This window comes from Gopherus flavomarginatus, chromosome 6 (genome assembly GCF_025201925.1).
Source record: "Gopherus flavomarginatus isolate rGopFla2 chromosome 6, rGopFla2.mat.asm, whole genome shotgun sequence".
NCBI lineage: Eukaryota > Metazoa > Chordata > Testudines > Testudinidae > Gopherus > Gopherus flavomarginatus.
In genome coordinates this window covers 133727902-133754106 of record NC_066622.1, presented here as the reverse complement: position 1 = coordinate 133754106, position 26205 = coordinate 133727902, and the positions used below count along the sequence as shown (strand labels likewise).

Here is a 26205-nt window from a genome sequence, read left to right as displayed (position 1 = left end):
AATGTCACTAGAGCTAGTTTTCCAGATCTACACGGGAGGAAGTGCAGATTGCTGGAGTGGAGATGTATTGCTGCATGCTTTATTACTGTGAAGTTCTCAGTGCTGGGATTGGAGTGAGTGGGGTAGTTTCTGTTACCCTTTATTTATCAGAGGCACAGCCCAGAACTAACAGTGCATTTTCCATTGCACTTAAGTTCCCGGTACAACTGCTCAGAAACAGCATTGTAGTCTCAACCACCATGAAATTCTCAGTACCTCTGCCCAAAACCCATGCTAGAGCCTCTTACTCTGAAGTCTCCAGTGACGCTGGCCAGAACGAACCTCTACTAGAGGAGTCTCTGCTACCTCCAGGGCCTATTTCTCATCTTTTGTAGGCAACACTGCATAATATTCTCTCTTTCATTTCCCAGGGACTCTTTTCCTTCCTACTAGAGGCTTTCAGTAGAACTAGGGTGACCAGGTGTCCTGATTTTTGGGAGCTTTTTCTTATATAGGCTCCAATTACCCCTCACCCCCTGTTCTGATTTTTCATACTTGCTGTCTGGTCACTCTAAGTAGAGCTGCACTATAGAACCTGGAACTTTGCAAAACCCAGGCAGTCTTGGGCTTGAGTATAGAAACACAGTTAGTTAAGTTTAATAGAAACATCAATGGGGTGCCAAGAATCTTCCATCAAAACACAGAGCAAAACCTTTTGCTGGTTCTGGAGAGGCCCAGACTCCGAGGCTGGCAGCAGGCTTTTAGGGCCAAAAGATCCCCTGTGAAATACTTGGAGCTTAACCCGATGTGATGTTTTATATGAGCTTGCCCTTTGCCATTTTGGATTCTAGCCAGCTGGACTTTCCAAATGAATCTCAAGGGCTATGAAGTGGCTTCATGTGGTATGAACCAAAACCATGGCATCTTGTTCACCTCACTTCTTGGAAACTCTGTTTTCTCCCATTTTAAGTGTCCTTGCTTTTTGTAGAGAAGTCTACAAGTACTTGAAACTCAAGGGCACAGAAAACTTCCTCTGTCTAGAAGAAATGTGCCATCATGGCAGGTGTCCTCCCAGTGCTGTTTTCATTTTGTCCCTCAACTGGGATTTTTATAAAGCAGTGTAAAGGCCAGCGTTCCCAGTTTGGTCTCTGGCAGGGTGCAGGCATGCTGAAATTTAATTTTTATCATGGGGGTGCTGGTGATGGAAACCATGTATTTGGTGTTTATTATTACTATGTCAAGCCGGGGGGGCATGGCAGCACCCCTAGTTCCAGTACCACTGGCTGGCTGCGTGACTGTCAAGTTTACTTACATGGCTGGTGCAATTTTTGCTTTGTAAAACCCTCTGTGCTGCTCCGAGTACAAGGACGCTGTGTATAATCAAATTCTGTCCTATCCAATACATGTCCATTTAGACACACATGACATAAATAACACTGTGCCTTTCTAGGACACTTACTAGCCAAGGATCTCAAAGCATACTAAAGAATTCAGCCTCATCTCTCTCCCTGCTTGGCCACTTTTGTATATGTTGAGGAATGGAAGCAAAAAAAGGTTAAGTGAATTACCCAAAGTGACACAAGGATAAGAACGACCATACTGGGTCAGACCAATGGTCCATCTAGCCCAGTATCCTGTCTTCTGACAGTGACCAGTGCCAGATGCTTCAGAGGGAATGAACAGAACAGGGCAATTCTAAATGCTCCATCCCCTGTCATCCAGTCCCAGCTTCTGGCAGGTGGATGTTTAGGGACACTGGGGACACGGGTTTGCATCCATGGCTATCTTTGCTAATAGCCATTGATGGATCTATCCTCCATGAACTTATCTAGTTTTTTTTTTTTTTTTTTGAACCAAGGTATACTTTTGGCCTTCACAATATCCCATTGCAAGAGTTTCCACAGGTTGACTGTGTGTTGTGTGAAGAAGTACTTCCTTATGTTTGTTTTTAAGCCTGCTGCCTATTAATTTCATCGGGCGACCCCTGGTTCTTGTGGTTATGTGAAGGGGTAAATAACACTTCCCTAATCTCGCTTTCACTTTCTCCACACTGTTCATGATTTTGTAGCCTTCCTTTAACTATCTCTCTTCTAACAGTCCCAGTCTTTTTAATCTTTCCTCATATGGAAGTTGTTCCATACCCCTAATCACGTGTGTTGCCCTTCTCTGTACCCTTGTGTCAGAGTCTTGAAGAAACCCTGCCCATCTCCCAGTCTAGTGACTTCAACGTGAGACCACCCTTCCTCTCAACCACATGCTTCCGCAGATGAAAAATCTCATTCTGTCCCAGCCGCAATTTCTCTTTTAGACTATACATAATAACACAATAGCACATAACTAATAGCTAAAAGAACAACAACCTATAGCAGTACCCTGAGAAGGCTGAACTCCATCTGGCTCTCATCCTGATGCAGCCATTTTGTTTCAATTGCCTGTTGAGTTCCATGTCTCCTTTGGTCAAAATTGTAATGACTTTTCCCAACTCACTTTGCAGTGCAGTCCTGTGTTACAGGTGGCACATCTGTGAGAGAACCATGGTGCTGCATTAACGCAGCCAGCTCTCAAGAGAGTCATTGGTCTGAGCCTATTGATGGGCAGACCGATTCCCAGCAGCAGCTCCAATGAAAAGTTAGCAAGTTTGTGTTTTCCTCACGTGCTCTGGATTGTGAACACCTCAATCAACAAAGTCATGGTGCTTTTTTGAGCATCTATGCACATCAGCATTTTCTTCTGTCTTGAGTAAGCATTTAGATCTTGGAATGTGGATACAGTTCCTGGGTCCAAGATGAAAACCCTTCTTGTTTGACTTCACGTTCCTTTCTTTCCTCTCCCAAGCTTAGCAAGCTAGTAAATGTGATCTTCAGGAGTGAGAGTAAAGCTGTCAAGGGATCAGTAATGGCTTGTGTGGCTTGGAAGGTTTACTACAGCATTAATCATTACTTGATTTCTTTTTTCCTCTTCCATTGCACTGGCTGGCCTGTGCCTGAATACTAATGACTAGGGGCCATGAACTTAGTTCTCCACAGCATCCCTAGGACAAAACAGGTGGCTTATGAAGAGCTTTCCTTTTGAAGCCTTGCTGTCGAGGAAGGGACTGTGGCCTCCTGCCATATATTTCCAGTTCTGCTGCTTGACCTACTGTGCAACCTTGGACCTGGTCTCAGTTTCCCCATGTGACACACTGATGTAATATACTTACCCACATCATGAGAGTGTTGGGAGGCTTAATGTCTATGAAAAGTTTTGAGGTGATAGAAAGTAGGCAGAGCGCCACTGACCAGACCACATCATTACCTTCTCTTAATTGATTGACGTAGTTCCGCTTGCATCAAGTTTAAGACTCTAGTCCATAACTACCATGCCCTGTGTGGCTCCATACTGGCTTGCCTATGTCGTGGGTGAGTCTCTATTGGATTCTCCCTGCACCGCAGTGCCTGTTTATTAATCTACCTACTAAGCTGAGTCCTTCCCTGAAATACTTATTCATATCCTCCTCCTGCTCCCAGACCTTCTCAGAAGCAGCCCCCAAGTCATGGAATGATGTTCCAGTCCTGGTCTGATAGGCCACATCACCTTCTCCGAGAGCTGCCTCTTAAAGGCTCTGAACAGATCCTGAGCTAGTTTAAATCAGGATAGTTCTATTGAAGTCAATAGAGATAAATTGATTACTCAGTGAGGTACACAGAAGTGAAAGTATGTGTTAAGGGGTAGGGGAGGATTATAGATTTGGGGCCTTTATCTAAAACAACTCCTTTCTTTGCATCTATTCTTACATCTTCTAGAGTGTAAGCTCTCTGGGGAAGGACTGTCTCTGTATGCATGTACTCTACAGCACTAAATGAATCATCAGCACTTCCCAAATCATAATTACATTTGTTCTTTGGACACAGTCATCCAAAGGATTTAATGAATTGATCTCCTTGGATTCAGCAGCATGAGGGTCTTCTTAGACCCGCAGCCACTCTCCGGATTCCAGGTAGCGCTTCGTATCAGGTATCCTTGCCAAAAAGGTATGCAGCCTTTTGTTTTGTCCTATAGTTTCCCATGTCTTTGTCCTCTTGGCATTAGACCCCTGCAGTCAGTGGAAAAGGGGCTGTGTCTTAAAACTCCGTGGACACTCCAGCTGGTGTAGAATACCAATATGCTTCGTGCCAAGAGCATGTCTTGCCTGAACTCTGTGATCTGCGCAAGCTGTCGATTAACTTCTGGAGGAAGTAGTAAGATTTGTCATGACCAAACCCGATATCAATTGGCTGCTGGCTTTCTCTCTCTCTGTGGGATACTGCAAAAGCTGGGGTCAGCCAAGAGGCTTGAGCTAATGACTTCCTGGGTTGAACAGAAGGTGGCAGCACACTTCATATGAGAGGCTAGACTCTGGAACTGATTTCCTTCCTCAGCCATCACAGGCCAGATCTGCTGACATTCGGGGTATGCTGCAAGGCTCATCTATCTCCCCAGGGCTCAGATGATTTAGGGAGAGGTTATTAGTGAGTTTGAAAAGGCATATGTAGTGGATAGAAGGAGGGAAGTCTGGATGGGTGAGAAATCTTTCTCTATGCCTTGGGGGCCTAATGAATTTTTGATGTGTTTATAAGGAGTACCCAGAGTTTAGACCCTGGATAGAAGTGGGTGCAGTGATTTACGTAGGGGGGTGGAATTCCTTCCTGACCTAATCAGGTGATCATCTGATGCCATGAAGCATGAGGATGGCAAACACATTTAACTTTAACTTTCAGGATACTGGAGCTCAGGCTGACATTTCCATTCTGTGCCCTTCTTTTGAGCTGCTTATTAAGTTTTTGGACCATGAGCTCCTGGGCAGGAATTTCTCATGTGTGCCTATGTTCCTATTACAGACGCCCATTATATAACCTGTCGGATCCAGGAGTGTTCGGAGACTATCAGAAGTGGACCGTTTTTGCGCTCCATCGACACCAACTCACTTGTTGTCCAGGATGAATATGTCTTTATTCAGGTACATTGACACAATATCTGAGGGGAGTGAGTGCGTGGTGTAGCAGGCTGGGGCGAGGTAGATGCTGCGCTATACCGCATGTTTTCTTCTTCCCAGAGGAAGGAAGGGTAGTTTAGAGGTAAGGCATGAGACTGGAAGTCATAAGGCCTGAGAACAATACCTGACAGCTACAGATTTGTTGCATGGCCTTGGGTAAGTTGATTAATCTCTCAGTGCTTTAGCTTCCTTATCTGATATGATGATTCTTACCCACCTTAAATGGCAGATTGTAATTCCCCTAATGGAAGGCACTGTGGAGGTGCAGACTGTTGTTATGGTTGTCCGGAAAATGCCACGGAGCACCTGTTAGCAAACCGTGGCCTTGATAGAGAGAGCAGAAGAGCATTGTCTGGTGAAGACAATGTTGAGTGAGTGGCCATTGAGGCAAATAGAAGAGTTGATCCAGGCTTGACAGTCAAACAAGGAGGCAGAAAGCTAATGGGTCAGACAGGAGATCAGCTTGGAAGGCAAAGTGACTAGAGAAGAAGGCAGGGGGATTTGGGAAGAGAAGAAGATGTAAGGCTGAATCAAAGGTAAAGAAGGTTGGGAGAGGTGGGGGGTGGATGACCACTCTGTGGATGGGGAGGGGAGAACCTGAAGGAGGAGACTTCCCAAGAAGGCGAGGGGCTGGATGGCACAGCCCAACTGCTCCCCAGCATGTCCCTTGGGGACAAACCAAGGGTGAGGGGGTGAGAATGGCCACCCTATGAGAGAGCAGCTGCAGAGGAAGTTTCATCCAGGTGGAGACTGGGATCCAGGTTTTTGTGAATGGGAGAGGATTGAGCAATGAAGACCTTGAGGATGGTGGTGTTTTTAGAGCCACAGAGTTCAAAGCCAAAAGGAACGACCAGATCATCTGTCTGATCTCCAGTATAACACATGCCTTCATCGCCATGCAGCCACTCCCACACCCGTACCACCAACCAGAATTAGACCACAGTACTACAGCCCTCGGGATGCTAAACTATCATGTGCCACAAGCAGAGACAGGAGGTACTCAGGTGCACCAGCGCCCAAGAGCCCTGCTATGGCAGAGAAATGATTTGGTGAGAGATGGGCCCAGATGATCCAAGCAAGTCTTGACAGAGATGAAGCTGATGTTTTGGTTCGGGGGATGGGAGTAGGATAACAAAGAAACAGGCTTGACCCTTCAAAAGCTCTCTTTTTGCAGAGCGGGTGGGCTTTTTGTTCTTTTGTTTTCTTTAAAATTATGCAAAATCGCTTCTTCTATTGAAAAAAAATTAGCTTTTTCCAAATGATTGTTTAACTGGGGAGATCACTAGCTCAGTGCCGGGGGTGGGGTAGAGCTCCTTTGATGTAATTAGCACTTCTGCCTCTAGAAAATATACTAGCAAATCTTAGTAACCAATGTGTCTGCAATTGGAGACAGCCATACATCTTTTGGTAAACATCTACTGCACGCCAGACCTCTGAGAGAGCCTGCATTAAACGGGCTTTTTATCTCAGCAGCCTAGAGCATTGCCAGGCTCTTGTGTCCCTTTATGGGTTACAGCACATCTGATAAGCGTTCATCATTCCGTAGCACTCAACGCACTAGAACAAGGCATGGGATGTTGAACTGTTTGTATGGGTGATGGGGAACTCTGGTGTGAGCATTTGTCTGCCTTAAATTGGCAACCACTGGAAATGGAGCGCTTGGGGCTCAAATTAATAGTCACTAATTACTCCAAGTAAAAATATTTGGCAACACTTTAAATGAGGTGTCTTAAATGAACTTCGCTCTGCATTTCATTTAGACTTAATTGGTAGATTTTTTTTAATATTATTTTGAACCTTAAATAACTTACAAATTACCATGTGAGGACATGTTGAGGTTTAACAGCTGCCTTAGAGATAGGTGCACAGGCTTTGATTCTGATCTCACTCCATCCCCAGGATGGATCAGGAGATATAGATATAGTTGTCAGCTGGTATATACGTCTGTCTCAGTGGTTCTCAAACTTCTGTACTGGTAACCCCTTTCACAAAGCAAGCATCTACATGCGACCCTCCCCCCTATAAAGTAAAAACACTTTTTTATATATTTAACATCCAGTATAAAGCTAGAGACAAAGCGGGAGGTTTGGGTGGAGGTTGACTGTTCACGACCCCCCATGTAATAACCTCGTGACCCCCTGAGAGGTCCTGACCCCCAGTTTGAGAACCCCTAGTCTATCTAGATATCCAGTGTAACTGAGTTCATCATTAGGCTAGCAAGGTCAGATCCTCAGCAGGAGTAAAGCTGTGTTGTTCAGTTTACCTCCAAACAAAGCTAACAAGATGTTAGGGTGCATAATATGGAAAATATGATGAGTGGCTTGCACTCCTCTGGAATGCTGCGTGCAGTAGTGACCACCTTAAAAAGATGTTGCAGAATTAAGAGTTGCAGGCAAGGGTGAATGAGAATGCTTAGAGGTTTGGAAAATTTTAATATGAAGAGAGATTGAAATGATGGGGACTGTTTAATGTGGCAAGAAGGTGAATAAGAGAGGACACAGTAAACATATATATTATGATTGATTCAATTAAAGAAGGAGTGGCCACATTCCAGTTGTCATTCATATGAATGATAATACTAGATGATACTTAGTCCTACAATGAGTGCAGGGGACTGGGCTAGATAACCTCTCGAGGTCCCTTCCAGTCCTATGATTCTATGAATTAAACTCATCACACATTGAATAGCTATCAGATTGATCTGTTATTTCTAAGGTGCCTAGCATAGTCATATCTGAGCTTGGACAATAATGCATAAGTTATATACTTAAGACAAAATCCCCCCCCCCAGTTACACCTGTTGAATCTCATTTAAATTAAGGAGTTTACTGTGTTGTTTCCAAAACTGGAACTGGGTTCGTATTATACTGCTGCTAACATCAGCTAAAAATTGCCCTTTGCAAAAAAAAAAAAAAAAAAGCCATTTGCAAAAATAACCTCAAAATATATTATTTTAACGTGCTTTCGAATAACTACTTTCAAGGGGGTCTGTGAGTCATTTAGCTGCACTATCTCCATTAAAATCAGTGTAATTTTTTCCACTACATTTTCATTAAGTAGAGAATGCTTATATTTTTCTCTGTAGCTGTAGTGCACTGCCCATCCTGCCTGTGTCTACATGTGACCAAAATGGTTTCACTTTCTGAATCCAGCCTTGGAGATGATCCGCAGCTGCCCATCAGATGTGGATTGCTGTTAATTACTTGAGCTGTTGCTCTATTCTCCTGGGTAAAGCTTACATTGTAAACTCTTTTAGGCAGGGATAGTCTTTTTGTTATACCTGTGCTTGGTGCTTAGATCTCTGGGGATTTCCACATTACAGAGCTGGTTGGAAATGTGTTTTCTTTCCAGGGAAACGTTTTGAAGGTAGCTGTTCATTTTCCTCTCAGTTTTTCAGATACTTTTTCAGGTGGTCAAGAACCAAAGTTTTCAAAAACTGAAACTTTTTTTTTCAGTAAAGCCCGAAAATACTTTAAAATGGAGATTTTTCTCTTGACAATTTCCACTTGGCTGAAGAGGCATTTTTGCCCCCTCTTCTCCCTCCCCCACAAAACCCTCATTGAAAAATTACCTACCAACTATAAAAACAATAATAAAGTGCTCTGGGATGTGTAGCATGAAGATTCTAGTTTTCCTTGATCAGCGGTGGCTCCAGGTACCAGTGCTTCAAGCACGTGCCTGGGGCGGCAAGCTGTGGGGGGCGCCTTGCCGGTCCCTGCGAGGGTGGCAGTCAGGCAGCCTTTGGCGGCTTGTCTGCGGGAGGTCCGCCGGTCCCGAGGATTCGGCGGCAATTCGGCGGCAGGTATGCTGAAGCCACAGGACGGGGAACCGCCTGCAGGCAAGCTGCCGAAGGCTGCCCAACTGCCGTGCTTGGAGCGGCAAAAAAGCTAGAGCTGCCCCTGTCCTTGATGATGATCTCCTAGCATATCAGATGTTCTGCTAGTTTAGCTCATCATCTAGTTGATACCCCTGTGCTCCCACATCTATCAATATCTGCAGGGGTCTGGAGGGGGCGGGGCTATTTAGAACTTTGGACCAGAACTTGGCCTTTCTCTTTGAACCAACTATAATCTGTGAGTGTTGAAGGACAGAGATGAGGCGAGACAATTGCATTCTAATTGGGTCATTTTAGGATGATAGGGTGTGGTGTGGGTTGGATAGTCCCAAACACAATGCAGGCTAACATGGTATGAACTCTGGTTTAGGGTTCTACAGGGCAGCAGGGTAAGGAAATTGGTGGGTGTTTTTCTGGATTAGAAACTAGAGATGAATCCATACCAAATCCCCAGATCCAACTCTCTCTGAACCTTGGGGAAGCTTGGTTCTTGATTTGAACTTCGTGGCTGATGGCCGTTCTCTCTCGTGGACCAAACCAGCCCTTTGGAGCTGAACACCCTCCACTGCGGGAAGAACTTGAATCTGAATGTGGTAGCGACCCTCCTGCCTCAATCCTTGATCGGTGGGGATTGCTATTTGCCTCAGGATCCACTTCATTTCCACTTAAAATTGGAAGCTCCCTGCACCATTAACCAAAGGGACACATGACAGGGAATAATAAATAATCATTATCTCAGCCTTTTTAAAGAGCTGGACCATAGACTCCCTTTCCTCATGCAGCCCATATGGCATATTTATTCAGCTGCTCAGGGGCATGTAGGATGTAATTCTAATGAGAGCTGCGTGGTTAGCCCCAAAGTGCACAGACACTGCCTAGTTAATCGTTGTTAATATCTATCACTCTCTCTCTCTTGCCATTCCTCCTCATATCTGGCCACCTTCTGTTGTATTCCATTTGTTGTTCAGTTTCCTGGGCACCTTTACAACTAGGCATTTCTCTCTCAACTCTGGTTTCCCCCAAAGCAAGTGATTCTCTGATCAGTGGCTGCTCTGAGCACCTGTCTTCAGGGTCTGCGACTCCCTCCAATCAATCGCTGTTGCTGTGACAGCAGTGTTACTTGAAAACGCTGCTGTATTGCCTGCTCTTGTTACAGATGATGATGATAAGAGACTTAAGATAGAGATGTTAAGGACAGGGGGGCAATTTGACTATGGCTAGCATTCTTCCTGATTCAGACTGTGTCTGTGTTATTATCATGTGTGAGCAGGGAGCAGTCACTTTGTCATTAGCAACCTGGAGGTACCATGCTGTGAGAGCAAACTGCTCTGTCAACTGTTGTTCTTCTAGAGGACTGGATTCTGGACAGAAAGTGAGAAATTTAGGGCAAAATTTTTCTCCTCTGTCTGCACCACCAGTCACTTGTCTAGAAGGATGGTGGTCAGGGTCCTACAGATTTCATAGAATATCAGGGTTGGAAGGGACTTCAGGTCATCTAGTCTAACCCCCTGCTCAAAGCAGGACTAATCCCCAGCTATTTTTGGGGGGCTTCAGATCCCTAAATGGCCCCCTCAAGATTGAATTTGCAACCCTGGGTTTAGAAGGCCAATACTCAAACCACTGAGCTATCCCAAGGTACTGTCTTGAGAGACCTGGATTCATTTCTCTGCTCTGCCACGTAAGAACAGCTATACTGGATCAGACCAAAGGTCTACCTAACCCAGTATCTAAGTCTTCTGAGAGTGGCCAATGCCAGGTGCTTCAGAGAGAATGAACAGAACAGGTAATCATCAAGTGATCCATCCCCTGTCATCCATTCCCATATTATGGCAAACAGGCTAGGGACACTATCCCTGCCCATACTTCCTGTGTCACCTTGGGAAGGTCACTTAGTCTCTCTCTGAGGCACTGTAGGCATAAATCTGTTAAAAAGGATTGTGAAGTGCTTTGAGACCTGAACTTATTTTGCATGCAAAAGGCCTGACTCACTTCAAATAGTTTTACACCATTGCAGTTCCATTGACCTACATGGAGTTACTTCCACTGGTATCAATGAGAGTGGTTAGCCCTAGAAATTCCACAGCTGAAATTCCGTGGAATTGTGCCTGCCCCCAAATGAATGTGGCTCGTGCACGGTGGGACTTCTGATAGATCCTTCTGGCATAAATATTGGCTTTTTAATGACTACTTGCAAGGAATCAAACTAATAGAGCTGGTCACAAACTTTCAGTTGAAATATTTTTTGACTGGAAAAGGGCTTGTTTGACAAAATGGAAATTTCGTGAAAAATTCCAATTTTTGTCCAAAATTTGGGGGTTTCTGTTGAAAACCAAAACATTTTTGTTTGTCAGGTGTACAATGAAAACCTAAAAAATGCTATGCATCCGATGAAGTGGGCTGTAGCCCACGAAAGCTTATGCTCAAATAACTTTGTTAGTCTCTAAGGTGCCACAAGTCCTCCTGTTCTTTTTGCGGATACAGACTAACACGGCTGCTACTCTGAAACCTAAAAACTGTGAACACTCTTTCAACAAAAACAAAAAGAATGTACACTGAACTTTTTCATGAGGGGAAAATGATCATTTCCCAACCAGCTCTATAAATTTAACATCTCAAAAATAACTAATAAAAATGGCCTATTAATATCATTCTGTGTCTTACAGGCTCTGACTTCAATTCAGGAAAGCCCTTCATCACATGACTTCAACAGGACTTGAGCGTATGCTTCAAATTAAGCACGTGCTTAATGCTCTCCTGAATAGGCATGCTTTTCTGAATCTAAGCTAGTGTTATCAGGCGAGCAGATGTTGGTCCCACAATACAGTTGGCACAGGATGCACCTGTTATGTGGCTACTTAATATCCACTCCTAGGACTGTCAAAGTAACAACTTCAACAAGCAACAAATTCACTTGAAGACAAACAGGATAGCCTTCCACCTCGGGGAGAGAGGGATTTTTTTTGACTGTGAAATCTCACAGCAATGAAACTAGATGGGGCGGGGAGTTAAACTTTTGATTTCCCCCGCTTGGATCATTCTCTCTGTTTTCATGGAAGTTAAATACACCATGTTCTAATAGATATCTTTTTTTCCTCCATTTTTTTTAACTGGGGGACAGGACATCTTAACGGAAATCAATCTGCACAATTTATTTTTAACTTCTCCCTCCTTAGCTGAGATTGATTTTTATCTTCGCAATCAATGGCAGAGAGAGTGGCTTGGTGGGACAATGGTGTTCTCTTTGACTTATCAGGCCTGGTCCTTGAGATTTCTATTGAAGAAATTATTAAAAACTGGTTGTGAAACTAATTGGATGAAGACTTTTAAATGATGAGCATGATTACACCTGTTTTACTGCTGGAGCTGATATTCTGCTACACCTATTTAAAATACAAAACGAAGCTCTGATAGGGGGGACAAGAATCCTAGAGATGAGAGAGAGTGCATCCTACATGCTAGTTAAAACCCTTTGTAAGGCAGTGCCATAGAGGAATAGGAGCAATGTGTAGTTAGGTGCTTTCCTATTTGCTGACACGTCTACTTCCTCCGTCCCTGGCACTGTTTCATTTCTACCACGGTAAATATTATTGAATTTGGAACTCAAAGCTCAACAGCTGTTGGTAAAAATTGATTAACTTTTTCTTCTTTTTGGTCTTTTATTTTGTTTCTAGGGGGCTTTTTATTCCATACTTGCTTTTATTTCTCTCTTTCTCCCCTCCCCACTCCTCCCTTGACATGTTGTCTGTGACATCAACTGTATTTTCAGCAAGAGATATAAAGTACTTGGCAAACTGAAAAATGTTTCCTCTGAAAATCCTTCAAAAGGAGATTTAATATGTACAATTGTGTGCATTTCAAGTCGGTTTCTGTGCAGGGAAATTGAACCGTTTCCAGATGTAACACTGCCTGTGCTGTCAGTTTGATGTCTTAGGTGTAATTGTGTGCACGTTTACTACACGAGTTGTCATTAAAAAAGTCAAGTATTTTACCTCTCTATACTGCATAGCTGTATCTGAGCTACCACAGTATATTTTATTCAAAGCAGAGAGGACAGCATCTCGGGTAATGTGGCTGTGTGCTAACTTCAGTTACCTGACTGACTGCTGACTTCATTAGGAGAGTGCTCAGAACCTAGCAGCATTAAGCTTCTATGTGTCTACACTGTAGAATCATAGAAGATTAGGGTTGGAAGAGACCTCAGGAGGTCATGTAGTCCAACCCCCTGCTCAAAGCAGGGCCAACCCCAACTGAATCATCCCAGCCAAGGCTTTGTCAAGCCAGGCCTTAAAATCCTAGATAGCTACATAGATAACGTATATCATATATAGATGCTACATACTATGAAAACACAATTCCATACTAAAGCAGTCACCATAGCAGCCTATAGGCTTAATATGGCATGCTCCTACTATGCTAAATTCCCAAATATAATTCAGAGAATGCTATGGCATTCTCTCACTGCTTCTGAACTATGGGCTTCTGCCCTCTCATTACAGTATAGTTTCGTTACTGGAAAGAGCTGGCTTCCTGTGATCAGAAAGCAAGGGGATCCACTGAAGGCAATAATTCTTGGTAAACAGGTGTCTAGTGCCTCATTCTAAACCACTATCCAAAGAACGACTGACAGAAGGAAGCTGGGAGTTTAGTTTTATGATGTAGTAGTCGTCCCCATTCACTGTGCTGACGAAAAAGGAAAGATGAAAAAGTTGAGGCATAGGAAACTACCTCATTTTGGCTGATAAAGTAGTAGTTTTGTTTTATGTTTAGTCAGAGGAATAGTGCCTTAGGCACACATCCTCAAAGCTATTTCATTGCCTAACTCCCAGTGAAATCCTAAATACTTTTGAGGATCTCCTGCTTAGCCCACCAGCCAATGCCAATGCCGTGTCTGTACTAGATTCTCTGTCCTTCCGAACACACTATCTGTTGGTCACTTTAGTCTCGCTTTTCTGCTAGACACGTCCCTTCCCCATTGTCATGAACCATTCAGTTCCATGATCTGTGTAGAGGGGAGGCCAGAGTATAGAGTAATGGGGCTGCCCTGTCGTGACTGGGATGGGGGAGGCCTAGCTTAGCAGATAAGACCAGGAGTCAGGTCTAGTAGTCAAAGTAGGAGTCAGGAGTCAAGTCAGGGGATCAAGCCCAAGTCAGGGATCGGGGTAAAGCCAAACGTCAAAGCAGAGTCAAGTCAGGAATCAGAGCCAAAGAACAGGGAACGAGTGCAGGGTCTGTTACAGTAACAGGCCAAATTCTTCCAGCTTGCCCAGATAGCTTCGTGGAACTCCCTCCATGCTTAAATAGTGCACTGGGGCCAATCACAGTTTTTTGGGGGTGCTGTCAATCAGATCTTCTGTAGTTGGCACTTCCTGTGGTGCTTTGTCCCCCTCCCTACAGGATTTATAGGGGATGGATTGCAGATCTGCGGTGGCTGCAGGCTGGCAGTGTGGAAGCATCAGTCATTTAGATCCCTGCAGACCTGGTATCTAGTCCTCCAGCTTCTTACATGCCCTAAGCTCAGGAAACAGCTCCTTTGCCTGTGCTATGCCCTGCTCCAACGACTGCTTGGCTACTAGCACGTGTGTGTTCCTTCGCATTTCTTCAAATTATCTGAGCATCAGGAAGAGGATAGGCCCTCTTTGGGACAGTGATTACAAGCCAGCTTGGCACTATGGACCTCATGTTGTTCTAAAACACCACTTGTGACCACAAAGAGGGGTGGCTACTAAAGACTGCAGTTCCCAGTAACAAGGCTGTTGAGAACAAAATAGAGCATTGCATGCTGGGATCTGTAGTCTTTGAGGGCCACTTCTGGCTGCTTGGATCATAGTGAAACTTTGGATACTGGGACTTGACTACCAGGTCTCTATATTAAGACCAAAGGCAGCTGCATTTTTTTTTCGGTCCCTCTGCTCCTGTCAAATGGCCTGTGTAATTTTTGGTTTAGCAAAGTTTCTTCTGCCTTAGACTTGGAAAAAAAAAGGGGGTGGGGGGGGGAAGAGGATGAAAAACCATTTCCTTCAATGTAGAATTTGGGTGCAGGAATTGAGCATTGTTCTTTTCCCACCACAGAAAATTCAGAGCTGATTGGATTCCATAGTAGTTATTCCATAATTCTGTTTACTTGCTTGAAAGCCTGCCAGTCGTCATCCATTTCTGATAGAGGCTATGGAACTATCAAGTGAGTCATGATGTGTGATGGGCCAGCATATGTAATTTCTTCTTTCTGTGGAAGTTTCCCATGTTCTCATGTGGCTACCAAAATAAATGAAACCAAGGCAAACCAACCCTTGTCTGGAAACATAAGTGAGAACAGATTTAAAGAGGAGGTAGAGCCAGCCCTGGAAAAGGGAACAGAGAACACAACTCAGGAAAGACTGAGGTGTTTAATAGCAAACACATTTTGTCGAAGGAATCCTTTCCACTGGCCAGCATCACAATTAAACCTGTAAAATAGAAATCCAAAAAATTAGATTAATGAGTCAGTCATTAGCAAAGGAGAAGGTAAAAGACAAACCCGGCTAATTCCGTGCTGAGCACGACTGATGAACATAGAGCAAATAACTAGGTGACATTCATCAAATGTGAAATAAAAAGCAGTGTTGGCGGGAACAGCTATAATAATCTCCTGGATTTACAATGCCAGCAAGTTTGTTTCTAGGAAAAGGAGAAGTTCACCAAAATAAATTAAAATAAATCATGCTGGAAGGGCATAATGAGTGGAGTCCAACAGGGATCAGTTCTGGGTCTGGTTCTGTTCAATATCTTCATCAATGATTTAGATAATGACATAGGGAGTACACTTATAAAGTTTGCGGACGATACCAAGCTGGGAGGGGTTGCAAGTGCTTTGGAGGATAGGATTAAACTTCAAAATGATCTGGACAAACTGGAGAACAGTCTGAAGTAACTAGGATGAAATTCAGTAAGGACAAATGCAAAGTACTCCAGTTAGAAAGGAACAGTCAGTTGCACGCATACAAAATGAGAAATGACTGCCTAAGAAGGAGTACTGCGGAAAGGGATCTGGGGGTCATAGTGGACCACAAACTTAATATGAGTCCACAGTGTAACACTGTTGCAGAAAAAGTGAACATCGTTCTGGGATGTATTAGCCGGAGTGTTGTAAGCAAGACACGAGAAGTAATTCTTCTACTCTACTCTGTGCTAATTAGACCTCAATTGAGTATTGGGTCCAGTTCTGGGCACCACATTTCAGGAAAGATGTGGACAAATTGGAGAGAGTCTTGAGAAGATCAACAAAAATGATTAAAGGTCTAGAAAACATGACCTATGAGGGAAGATTGAAAAAATTCGGTTTGTTTAGTCTAGAAAAGAGAAGATTGAGAGGGGGCATGATAACAGTTTTCAAGTATTTAAAAGGTTGTTACAAGGAGGAGGAAGAAAATTTGTTCTTCTTAACCTCTCAGGATAGGACAAGAAGCAATGGACTTAAATTGCAGCAAGGGAGGTTTAGGTTGGACATTTTGAAAAAATTCCTGTCAGGGTGGTTAAGCACTGGAATGAATTGCCTAGAGAGGTTGTGGAATCTCCATCCTTGGAGATTTTTAAGAACAGGTTAGACAAGCACCTGTCAGGGTTGGTCTAGATAGTACTTAGTCCTCTACTGATGCAGGGGACTGAACTAGACAACCTCTCGAGGTCCCTTACAATTCTGTGATTCCATGAAAAGGGGCATCCCTAAATTCATTCCATACCACAGCGATTACCAGACTTCATGAATGCTGATAATTTTTGGGGACTCTATTAGCATGGGTAAAAATCATGCAAACATCAGGTCCCAGCGGGGATAAGCTTTATATAACTCTTGCTGGTGGAGATAGTGGGAGATTTCCCATTCACTGACTTTGTAGGGCTGCTACCTACAGACCACAGTAGGCCCTAGTTCAAATTTTTGCCAAAGTGAAGCACCAGATACAAAATTCAAAAGGAGTGTAGCTAATGCAGAGGGAACTACCCTAGTTGTTCAAGCCCCAGTTTTGCACCTGCTCATCAGTTTCTGTGGCAGATACCCTACTGAATAGTTATTGTTATATTTTGCACCTGCCTAGCATTGATCTGAAGATCTTAAAGTGCTCACAAACACTGACTGAGTCTCACAACCTCCCTGTGAGGTATATACATATTGTTATCATCATTTCAAAACACCTTACTTACTTGCTTATAGAGTGTTACTATTTAGCTATTCAGAACAGCTGAGAATTGAACTCAGGAATCCTGACTAGTGATCCCCGTGTCGCTGAGTGCATTCATGCCCTTTGGTCTGTGTGCCATGGTAACTAGCTGATGGTGTAATCCTGGGCCAGACCCTCAGCTGGTGTAACTTGATTTACTTCAGTGGGACTATGCTGATTTACACCAGCTAGGGATCTGGCTCATGCAATAGAAGGCAACAGCACGAGAAAGGATCGGAGAAAGTCTAGTGTGGCCTGAGAAATAATGAGAATGAGTGTATTAGGTTGGCTCTATGTAGTTGATACAAGAGGAGTTTATAGGTCTGAATTTTGGTTTTAAAATACAAATTGAGAGTTGAGTGGCCAGTCACCCTGCTTTCTCCAGAGTAACCCTTTTTGTGATGGAGTGACAGCCAGGCAGCAAAGTTGTCTTCTTGAAATAACCGTCATGGCTCTTGCAACATCATCACATCAGAAAGTTATGGCCTGGAGATGTTACTTGGCCACTCTTGAGTTTATCTTGAATGACCAGTGTCTCTTACTGAATCTACCAGTGACCTCGTGATCTTGGGGAATTCATAAAGTTTATGACCGGAAGGGGCAAAGACTGCTTAGTCTGGCCTTCTGTATTTCCCAGGTCATTAAACACCAGCCAGTCACCTCCATACCAAACCCAAGAGCCAGAATTAGACCAGCGTATCCCCAGGAGATTAAACCATTAAGTGCTACAGGCAGAGAACAGGTGCCACCAAGGTGCACCCATGCCTATGTCACTTTACTGCTCTGTGTCTGTGTTTACCCTCCCATCTTGTCTGTGTCTTGTCTCTCACTATGTGTTTGCACAGTGATCATTCTTTTGTCTTCGTTGGGGTCGTTAGGCACTAGGCTATTATTAATAATAACAACAAACACGTAAAGGGGAGAATTCTACTTGGCTGTGTTTTACTGTATTTCCAATGTTTTTTTCTTTTCTCCTCATAAATTGTCAATGAAAAAACCTCATCCTGAGGTGATCAGATAACAAATTCATGATGCATGCAACCAGTATTGCCAGGACCTTTGAGTGGCAGCTCCTCTAGGGGAAAATGCCACCGTCTACTGGTGATATCATTGCTGAGATTATAATTGATACTATAGCAATAAACTATATAAGCCTATTCGGAAATATCACTGCCAGATATGAAGAAAAATTACCTGTGGGAGAATCTATGTCCTTTCTGTTTGCTTACTGGAAACTTAAAAAGCCAGTAAATCATGTTTTGTGTAATAACAGGAGTGTTGTGTATTGTATTATCTAAAAATCTGTAAGCTTGCCAAAGCATCAGAGAATGGAAATTGCACCAGTCTGAGACATGGCATCGTCAGCCCTGGACCAGGGCCAAAAAGAACATTCCCCAGAAGACTGAGGGATTAATGACAGTATAAAATCCAATCTCTCACAAATGATCAGGGGCTAGGAATGAGTGTAACATATGATTGGAAAGCTGAGAATCTTACTTCTCATCAGTGTATGGCATTTATACCTAGCCTTGACAGGTAGTGAGCATTCAGTCCATAAGATCACATTATTCTGATTACTTTCATCTCTCTCCCCCGCCCCCCACCGCCTTATCTCAAAGGCAATGTTATTTCCGAGAAACCACTGTTTTAGCTTTATAAAGCATTTGAGATCTTTGAACCCAGTTTTCAGATGGTAAAAGGATTTATGTGTCTTGTTTATTATTTGTACGATAGTCGTGCCCTCTGGCTGTACTGCAAATCACTCCAAGATCACGGAGCTATTCAGGTAGGCACGGCACAGACTCACAGGATGTCTTCACTGCCGTCAGGAGGTGCGACTACAGCACAAGTAGACGTACCTGAGCTAGCTCGAGTAACAAGAGCAGTGAAGCTGTGGTGGTAGGGTGGCTGCATGGGCTGACCCTGCCTGTCCAGGATGCTGGGTACATACTTGTTCTACCTAGGTCAAAGCTAGCTCAGTTAGGTCTCCATGTGCTGCCATCACATGTCCTGGTTACAGGCATGCCTATAGTAAAATCTTGTCTACATTAGAACTTACGTCAATAGAACTTTCGTCTCTCATGGGGGGTGAATACCCCCCTGAGCAACGTAAATTATACCAACCTAAACACTGGTGTAGACAAGGCTATGTCGGCGGGAGAGCTTCTCCCACTGACATAGCTACTGCCTCTCATGGGAGGTGGAGTCATTAACTCTTGAGGAGAGCTCTCTCCTGTAGGCTTCAACCATGTTCACCAGAAGCACGCCGCTGGCACAGTAAACTTGGACCGTGGTAGCACTTGTAGTGTAGCTGTAGCCTGAAAAGAGAGTCTATGTCTCAAAGAGCTTACCATGCAAATAGAAAAGATCAGGTGGTATTACTATCTCCACTTTACTGGGGGAACTGAGGCACAGAGAGATTAAGTGATATGTCCAAGGTCACTCAGGAAATCTGTTGTAGAGAACCCAGTCCTTCACTACCAAACTCTCCTGCCCCTCGTCCATGGCTGGCAGCATATCTGTTGTTAAAATCATGTGGATGTAGAATCATAGAATTGAAGTGTGGGGAAACGAGATGAAATTTGGAACAACGTGATTTTACCAAGTCAGATCTCAGGCCTTCCGGGTCTGCAAATACTATACAAATGTTTGCAGTCCCAGTAGGCATCTCTAAGCTGAAAGACAAGTGACTGAGCGCTGCTGAGGAGTATCAGCATGGTGTGTATTCAAAGGGGTATTCAGTGTCTGTCTTTTGTCTTTATACAGGTGACGGCTGGTGGAAGAGCAAATTACTATGTGTCGTACAAAAGGGAACCCTTTGCTCAAATTAAATTGCCCAAATACTCACTCCCAAAGGTAAATGAACCTTTTATCAACTCAGTCTTGAGATGTGCAGCATTTTAAAAAGCACAGTGGAGGTGCTGTGGTTTGTTTCTGACATGGACCAGAGCTACAAGGGAATCCACTTCTGCTGATTGCCATTTGCTATGGTCACTCAGGTTTTGAGAATCAACCCAAAAGCTAGTCCCCAAAAGTACATGCTGGTATGTTTGCCCCTCACTTACATTAATTGATGGGGCTCTGGGGAAAAAGAAACAGGTTGGGAACATTTTCTTGCCTGTCGGTGACACTTACAAAGGCAGGGAAGGATACACTGAAGTGATTTCACCCATCTGCACTCAGAGAATGTTACAGCTAGTGGTGAGTGCAAGTTAGAGCCAATTATAACCTGATCTGCCTGCATCTAACGCTTCTCACAGGGATTGCTGTGTTCTCCCTAAGGTGGAGATTTTGCCTCTTGCATGTGCCTTATGAAGCGCTGTGTTTCATGGGCCATACCTAAGACATTTAGAAAGCATGACCAGTGAGGAAAGGTTGAGAGAATGGGGTATATTTAGTCTTGAAAAGAGAACTCTGAGGGGAAGCACAATAACAGGTTTCGAACATGTAAGAGGTTGTTATAAAGAGGATAGTGATGGGATGTTAGATGGGTTGGGATCTGAGTTACTACAGAGAATTCTTTCCTGGGTGCTCTCTGGTGAGTCTTGCCCACATGCTCAGGGTTTAGCTGATCGCCATATTTGAGCTTGGGAAGGAATTTTTGCTCCAGGGCAGATTGGCAGAGGCCCTAGAGGTTTTTCACCCCCCTCTGCAGCATGGGGCATGGGTCACTTGCTGGAGGATTCTCTGCAGCTTGAGGTTTTCAAACCACAAGTTGAGGACTTCAGTAACTCAGACATAGGTTAGGGGTTTGTTACAGGAGTGGGTGGGTGAGATTCTGTGGCCCGCATTGTGCAGGAGATCGGACTGGATGATCATGATGGTTCCTTCTGACCTTAAAGTCTATGAGTCTATGAACGTTTTCCATGTCTGCTGAAGGTGTGGCAAGAAGATCTTGATCTGCAGCAAGGGAGATTTAGGTTAGATATTAGGACAAAATTCCTAAAGCAGCAAAGAGGATAATAGCCTCCTCAGGGTATAATAGGATTCTTTAGTGCACCATTTGCTGGGACGGGCTAACAGATGAGGAAGTGCACTCTTCGTCCTGGGGCAGAAAGGCCATGTGCCTTATCTCAGCAGCAGCGGAGGATTAGCTTCTTGTCTTCCGCATACTGAATCTGAACAAACCCACATTGGACTCCACGTTAGATCCAACCACGGGGTGCTGTGTTTGGCCACCATCACCATGCGGACGTATTTTCTCCTGGGTGTTCTTCAGTAGATTGGAACAGTTTTTGGAAACAGCTGTCACATCACTGGGCTGCCCCATTAAAAACTGGGAACCATCCAGTTATATATCCTAGAGAAGCAGCATCTACGCTGCCAGTTTATGGATTGCTGTCAGAAGATGCCCCATGCTGATATGACAGGAGACATGAGACAGTAGCTGCATCACTATCAATGTCCTTTATTGGCCTATGTTATCATGGATTGTTGGCCTCTGTGGAAAGGGGTTTGGGGCAGCCCTCTAGTTCTGAACTAATATGCTGAACTGATATAGAACCGTGACTGCTTTCTGGCATTTTAAAAATGGAAATTGCTTTTAAGCAAGTTGTCAAAGTGAAGTATTTTTAGAAGCATAAAGGAGCCTTGTTTACTCTGCCTTTGGTCACCAGTACAATCATCTCTTGCAATAATAACTCTTCTGTCAGCTGTTGATTAATGAATCCTGCCAGAAATGGATATTTGTTAGGCTACCGCTATGGATAACGCAACATCTCCACTGCCATTGGTCAAGTAAATTGAGTTGCTGGGGTTATTTGCTTTATTCTTACATTGCTTCATCAGTCCATTGCTGGAGTGAATTTAATACATTTTTAGGGTTCAAGGAATTAAAAACATTTGATATGAACCAGACAGATCTTGCCTCCATTGATTTCAGTGGCAAAGCTCCCATCAATTTCACAGGAGCAGGCTCAGACCTGTTCGGGGCAGAGGCTCTGAAAGCTTCCCCCCTCATATCACTTTGAGGGGCTGTCTGAGGCTACCCTGTAACAGCCCTATTTGATCTTCCTAAACGATCCATGTAAGATAGCACAGAAGATTCAGTTGCATTCTGCATAGGAAGGGTACATTAGATTGATATTTCCCCCCAAAGACTCTCCCCAACCTGGTTTTATGATAAGCCATCTGGGATGCTAGCACAAGTGTGCTGACCGCGTTGCATTCACACATTTGACTGCAGTGTAGACATACACTCAGATAAATTACCTCCTAGTCTCTCCCTCCTCTTCAGGCATTGGGTAAACGCAGTGTGTTTGTGGACAAAGATAAAGTCCCACAATATCTGTGGATGAGCTGGTCTTAAAAGTTCCTTGGTGCAGAAGTAGAAAAGGGAATTAATTGAGGTTCCTTGGGATCTTGGGGAATTCACTTCCCAGAGATTTAAAATAGATACATTAGGATCCCCCACTTTGCCAAAATGCCATTGGCAATGTGAAAAACACTGTCACTGCTGAGGGTTTGTCTAGACCACCAGCTGGGTTTGTGGCAAGCTGCAGTGTAAACCTACAGCGCACTAGTGTGCCATGCCCTATCTGTCCCTGTGGACCCATCTGCCATGCACTAGAATTTCCTTGGTGTACTTTAATTTGCCTGCTTTGAAATGGGAAATGGGAGTAGATCCAGTAGCGTAGCTGGTGGGATTCAGCGGAAGCAGCTGGTTCCACTCAGGCCAGCAGGCGCGGAAGTGGCACCTGGCGGCCGGAGGAGCCGCGGGGCGGCAGCAGCAGCCCGGCTTGGAAGCGGCGCCTGCCGGCCACACTGCGCACCACATGGCCGGAGGAGCCGCGGGGCGGCAGGCAGGCTCGGAAGCTGTGCTAGCCAGCCCGCACTGCCCGCTGCATGGCCGGAGGAGCCGCGGGGTGGCATGCCGGCGCAGGAGGGAAGGTGAGCGGGGGGGGGGTCCAGTCTGGGGTCGTGGCCGGGGGGGGGGAGCCAAGGGGGCATGGCCAGAGGGGGAGCAAAGGGAGGGGGTGCTTTTTTTATGTTTTGTGCTCCCCCTAAGCCAAAAACCTGGCTATGCCACTGAGTAGATCAGTGTGCACTAGGGAAACGTAGTGCATGGTACCTGAGTCCACAGGGACAATTAGTGCATGGCACACGAATGCACTGTAGATTTGCCCCCACACTGTTTGTTTAGATGAGCCCTGAGTTACCAGAGATGGCAAGGGTTAAATGGGCCTAGAGCCTGATCTGCCCCCTGAAATGTGGAAACAAGCCCTCTCCAAGAGGATATTAAGCAACATCAGTGATGTTTGGAAAATTTCTTAGTATTAAACTAAATGAGGGAGATTGGTGTTGGGCCATGAAGCTGTTCAGGTCTTGGCCACCAGCTGGAATCCAGCTCAGGTTGATGGGCGGCTCTTTGGTGGCCCACGTGAAGTGAGCTAGTGGATCCCTAGGTTGGCAGTCTCAAGAGAGATGTGGTGGAGATTTGATTTCTTTCCATTCTCCTATAAGTGGTTCCCCTCCTGCTCAGGACTCAGGCCTATTGGTGTTTTTAGTGTGGGAGAAGCTAGCACTGCTGCTACTCTTGCTATACCTAATTCAGTGGACAAAGATAGGATTTCAGGCTCCAGCTCATGAATCTTTCAGGCATGATAAAATTGACTTTCAAATTCATAAATAAAAAATGAACCTGCATGGAACTCCTTGAAGCTATTGAGAACAAGGACTGCAGAGACCCTTAACCCACCCTGTGGCCATTGAAAAAAAACCAGCAAAGTCACGTTGGTGGTAATTTATTGGCTTGGTCTAACGAAAAATTGTTAATGTCTTCTATAACTCATGCTCCTTCTCAACTCTTTCATAAGTCACACTAATTACTATGTGTCCCAAAGGGCAAAGAAATATAGAGATCCATGGTAATAGACCTTTTGTCTCCCTCTAACAGGACATGCATATTATTAGCACGGATGAGAATCAGGTGTTTGCAGCCGTGCAGGAGTGGAACCAGAACGATACGTACAACCTTTATATATCTGACACCCGAGGGGTCTACTTCACGCTGGCCTTGGAGAATGTGAAGAGCAGCCGGGGACTGGAGGGAAACATCATCATTGACCTTTACGAGGTATGTAGTCAAGGTCACCTTGTAGGACCAACCCTGCATAAGACAGGAGCCACCTGCCAGTACAGATGAGTGTGTAAACCTCTTAGCCTCCTTCCAGGAATTTTGGGAATATCCCCCAGAATGAACACATGTTCTGCCCTCCCTGTGCACTAAAGTGGAGGTGGTCCCTGAAGAACTCAACATTTTATGCTGGACCAGTGCATGCTGGGATAGATGAAATGCACACTGTGGGCAGGGAATGTTGGGAGTTTGCCTCCTCAATCATGTTATGGTGCAAATGAGGAAGAAAACAGTTTATTCATGTGAAGCACAAGTTTCATATTTCCCCCAGATTCTCTGTCCCATCAAGCACAGATTCATCGTGAAAAGTAAAAGGCTCTGTTTTCGTAAGCACTCAGCCTTGGCCTAACTTGAGTTAGGCCAACACTGAGCATTTTGGAAAACCCTGCCCAAGAGGTTCTGAAATCTGACTTTAACTCAGGTTGGGCAGCAAGAGGTACTTTTGCTTTTAATCTTGTCAAATCACACATTGTTCTTAGGTACTGTTATTTCTATTATTATCTGCCTTGTCTGTGACCAGAATTCCATTGTGGTAGGTGCTAGGCAGGGGTGCTGAAATAGTGGGGACCAGGAGGCTGTGGCCCTCCCACTTTTTACCGGAAGAGGGGGCAGAGAAGAGCGAGTGGGAGGCGGAATCTTAGGGGGGAAGAGGCAGCACAGGAGCGGAGTCTCAGGGGAAGAGGCAGTGGGGTCTTGGGGGAAGGGGCAATGCCAGGATGGGGCCTCTGGAGGAGCAGGTGGTGTGAGGGCGGGAGCTCAGGGAGAAGGGGCAGAGCCTCAGGGGCGGTGCAGCGCAGGGACAGTGCCACTATCTGAGCCCCTGTGCCCACCCCCCTCTTTTAGGGCACTTCCACTGCTCCTAGTGCTAGGTGTAAGCAAACAACAAAAAGATGGTCTCTGCCCCCAAAAGCTGGCAGTCTAAGTATAAGATGAGAAACAGCAGGTGGATACTGAGAGCATAAGGCAGCATTGCAAAGATGAGATACAGAGGAGAGAGGGTTTAACAGGGTTTAAAAGAGAAGTGGATAAATGTATGGAGGTTAAGTCCATAAATGGCTATTAACCAGGATGGGTAAGGAATGGTGTCCCTAGCCTCTGTTTGTCAGAGGGTGGTGATGGACGGCAGGCAAGAGATCACTTGATCATTGCCTGTTAGGTTCACTCCCTCTGCGGCACCTGGCATTGGCCACTGTCGGTAGACGGGATACTGGGCTGGATGGACCTTTGGTCTGACCCATTATGGCTGTTCTTATGTTCTTATGAGAGAATAAGGCAGCAATGCAGCAGTGCTGGCCAGCACGATAAGCAGTGTCTCAATGCACCAGCTGCCTGACCATTGTCAAGTTGTTGGCAAGCCTCACGACAAACGGTTGCAGCAGTGCCTAGAGGCTCCAATCAGAATAATTCTCCTTGGTACTCTGCAAGACAAGGGCTTGATCCTTCAGATGCTTGCACATGTGCCTAACTTTACTCTCTTGAGTAATCCCTGTGGACTGCCCACAGAAGCCGTGGTGCAGGAAGACACTTCAGCATGTATTTGAGCATTGCGTCTTTGAGGGGATTTAAGCATGTCCTTAAAGTTAAATATGTGCTTAAGCACCCCTGTGACTAGAGATGCTTTCCTGAATTGGAGCCAGAGAAAGAGACCACCTCATATGAGCAAAAGTGGCAAAATCTCAGGCTCTTAGATTACTGTGATTAAAAAAAAAGATCTTAAATTCATCTGTTGAGGAAGAATTCCTCAAGAGATGAGGTGAAAATCCAGTGAGGAGTCTTTCAAGCAGCAATTTTATATAGGATTTGGTGGGATAGTATTGAATTCCTGCGTGGATTTTCAAAACAGGTTTCTGTCTTTCATCAGATGATGTCGGCTGCTCTGCCAGGCAGTCGCTCTTGTAGGTTTCATTGAGATCTTTTATCTTGTGAAAGATATATTTCTCCTCCTCATTCATGGAAGAGAGGCTGTTTATAAGGAATTCAGTCATCTGATTACAGTGTAAATTACATTGCTGTGCTGCCTTCGCTTTCCTGTTGGCAGAAAGTTCCTGGGGAG

At 44.7% G+C, this 26205-nt stretch overlaps 1 protein-coding gene across 1 annotated transcript in view; it reads left to right on the top strand.

Annotated features, from left to right (window-relative positions):
- The window catches only part of SORCS3 (sortilin related VPS10 domain containing receptor 3), a 503211-nt gene that overhangs the window by 384419 nt on the left and 92587 nt on the right, over window positions 1–26205 (top strand). Inside the window, exons 7-9 of the mRNA XM_050957974.1 lie at window positions 4836–4954; window positions 19784–19873; window positions 23913–24092. Of these exons, the coding sequence (XP_050813931.1) occupies window positions 4836–4954; window positions 19784–19873; window positions 23913–24092 (389 nt within the window). The remainder of the gene's footprint in view (window positions 1–4835; window positions 4955–19783; window positions 19874–23912; window positions 24093–26205) is intronic.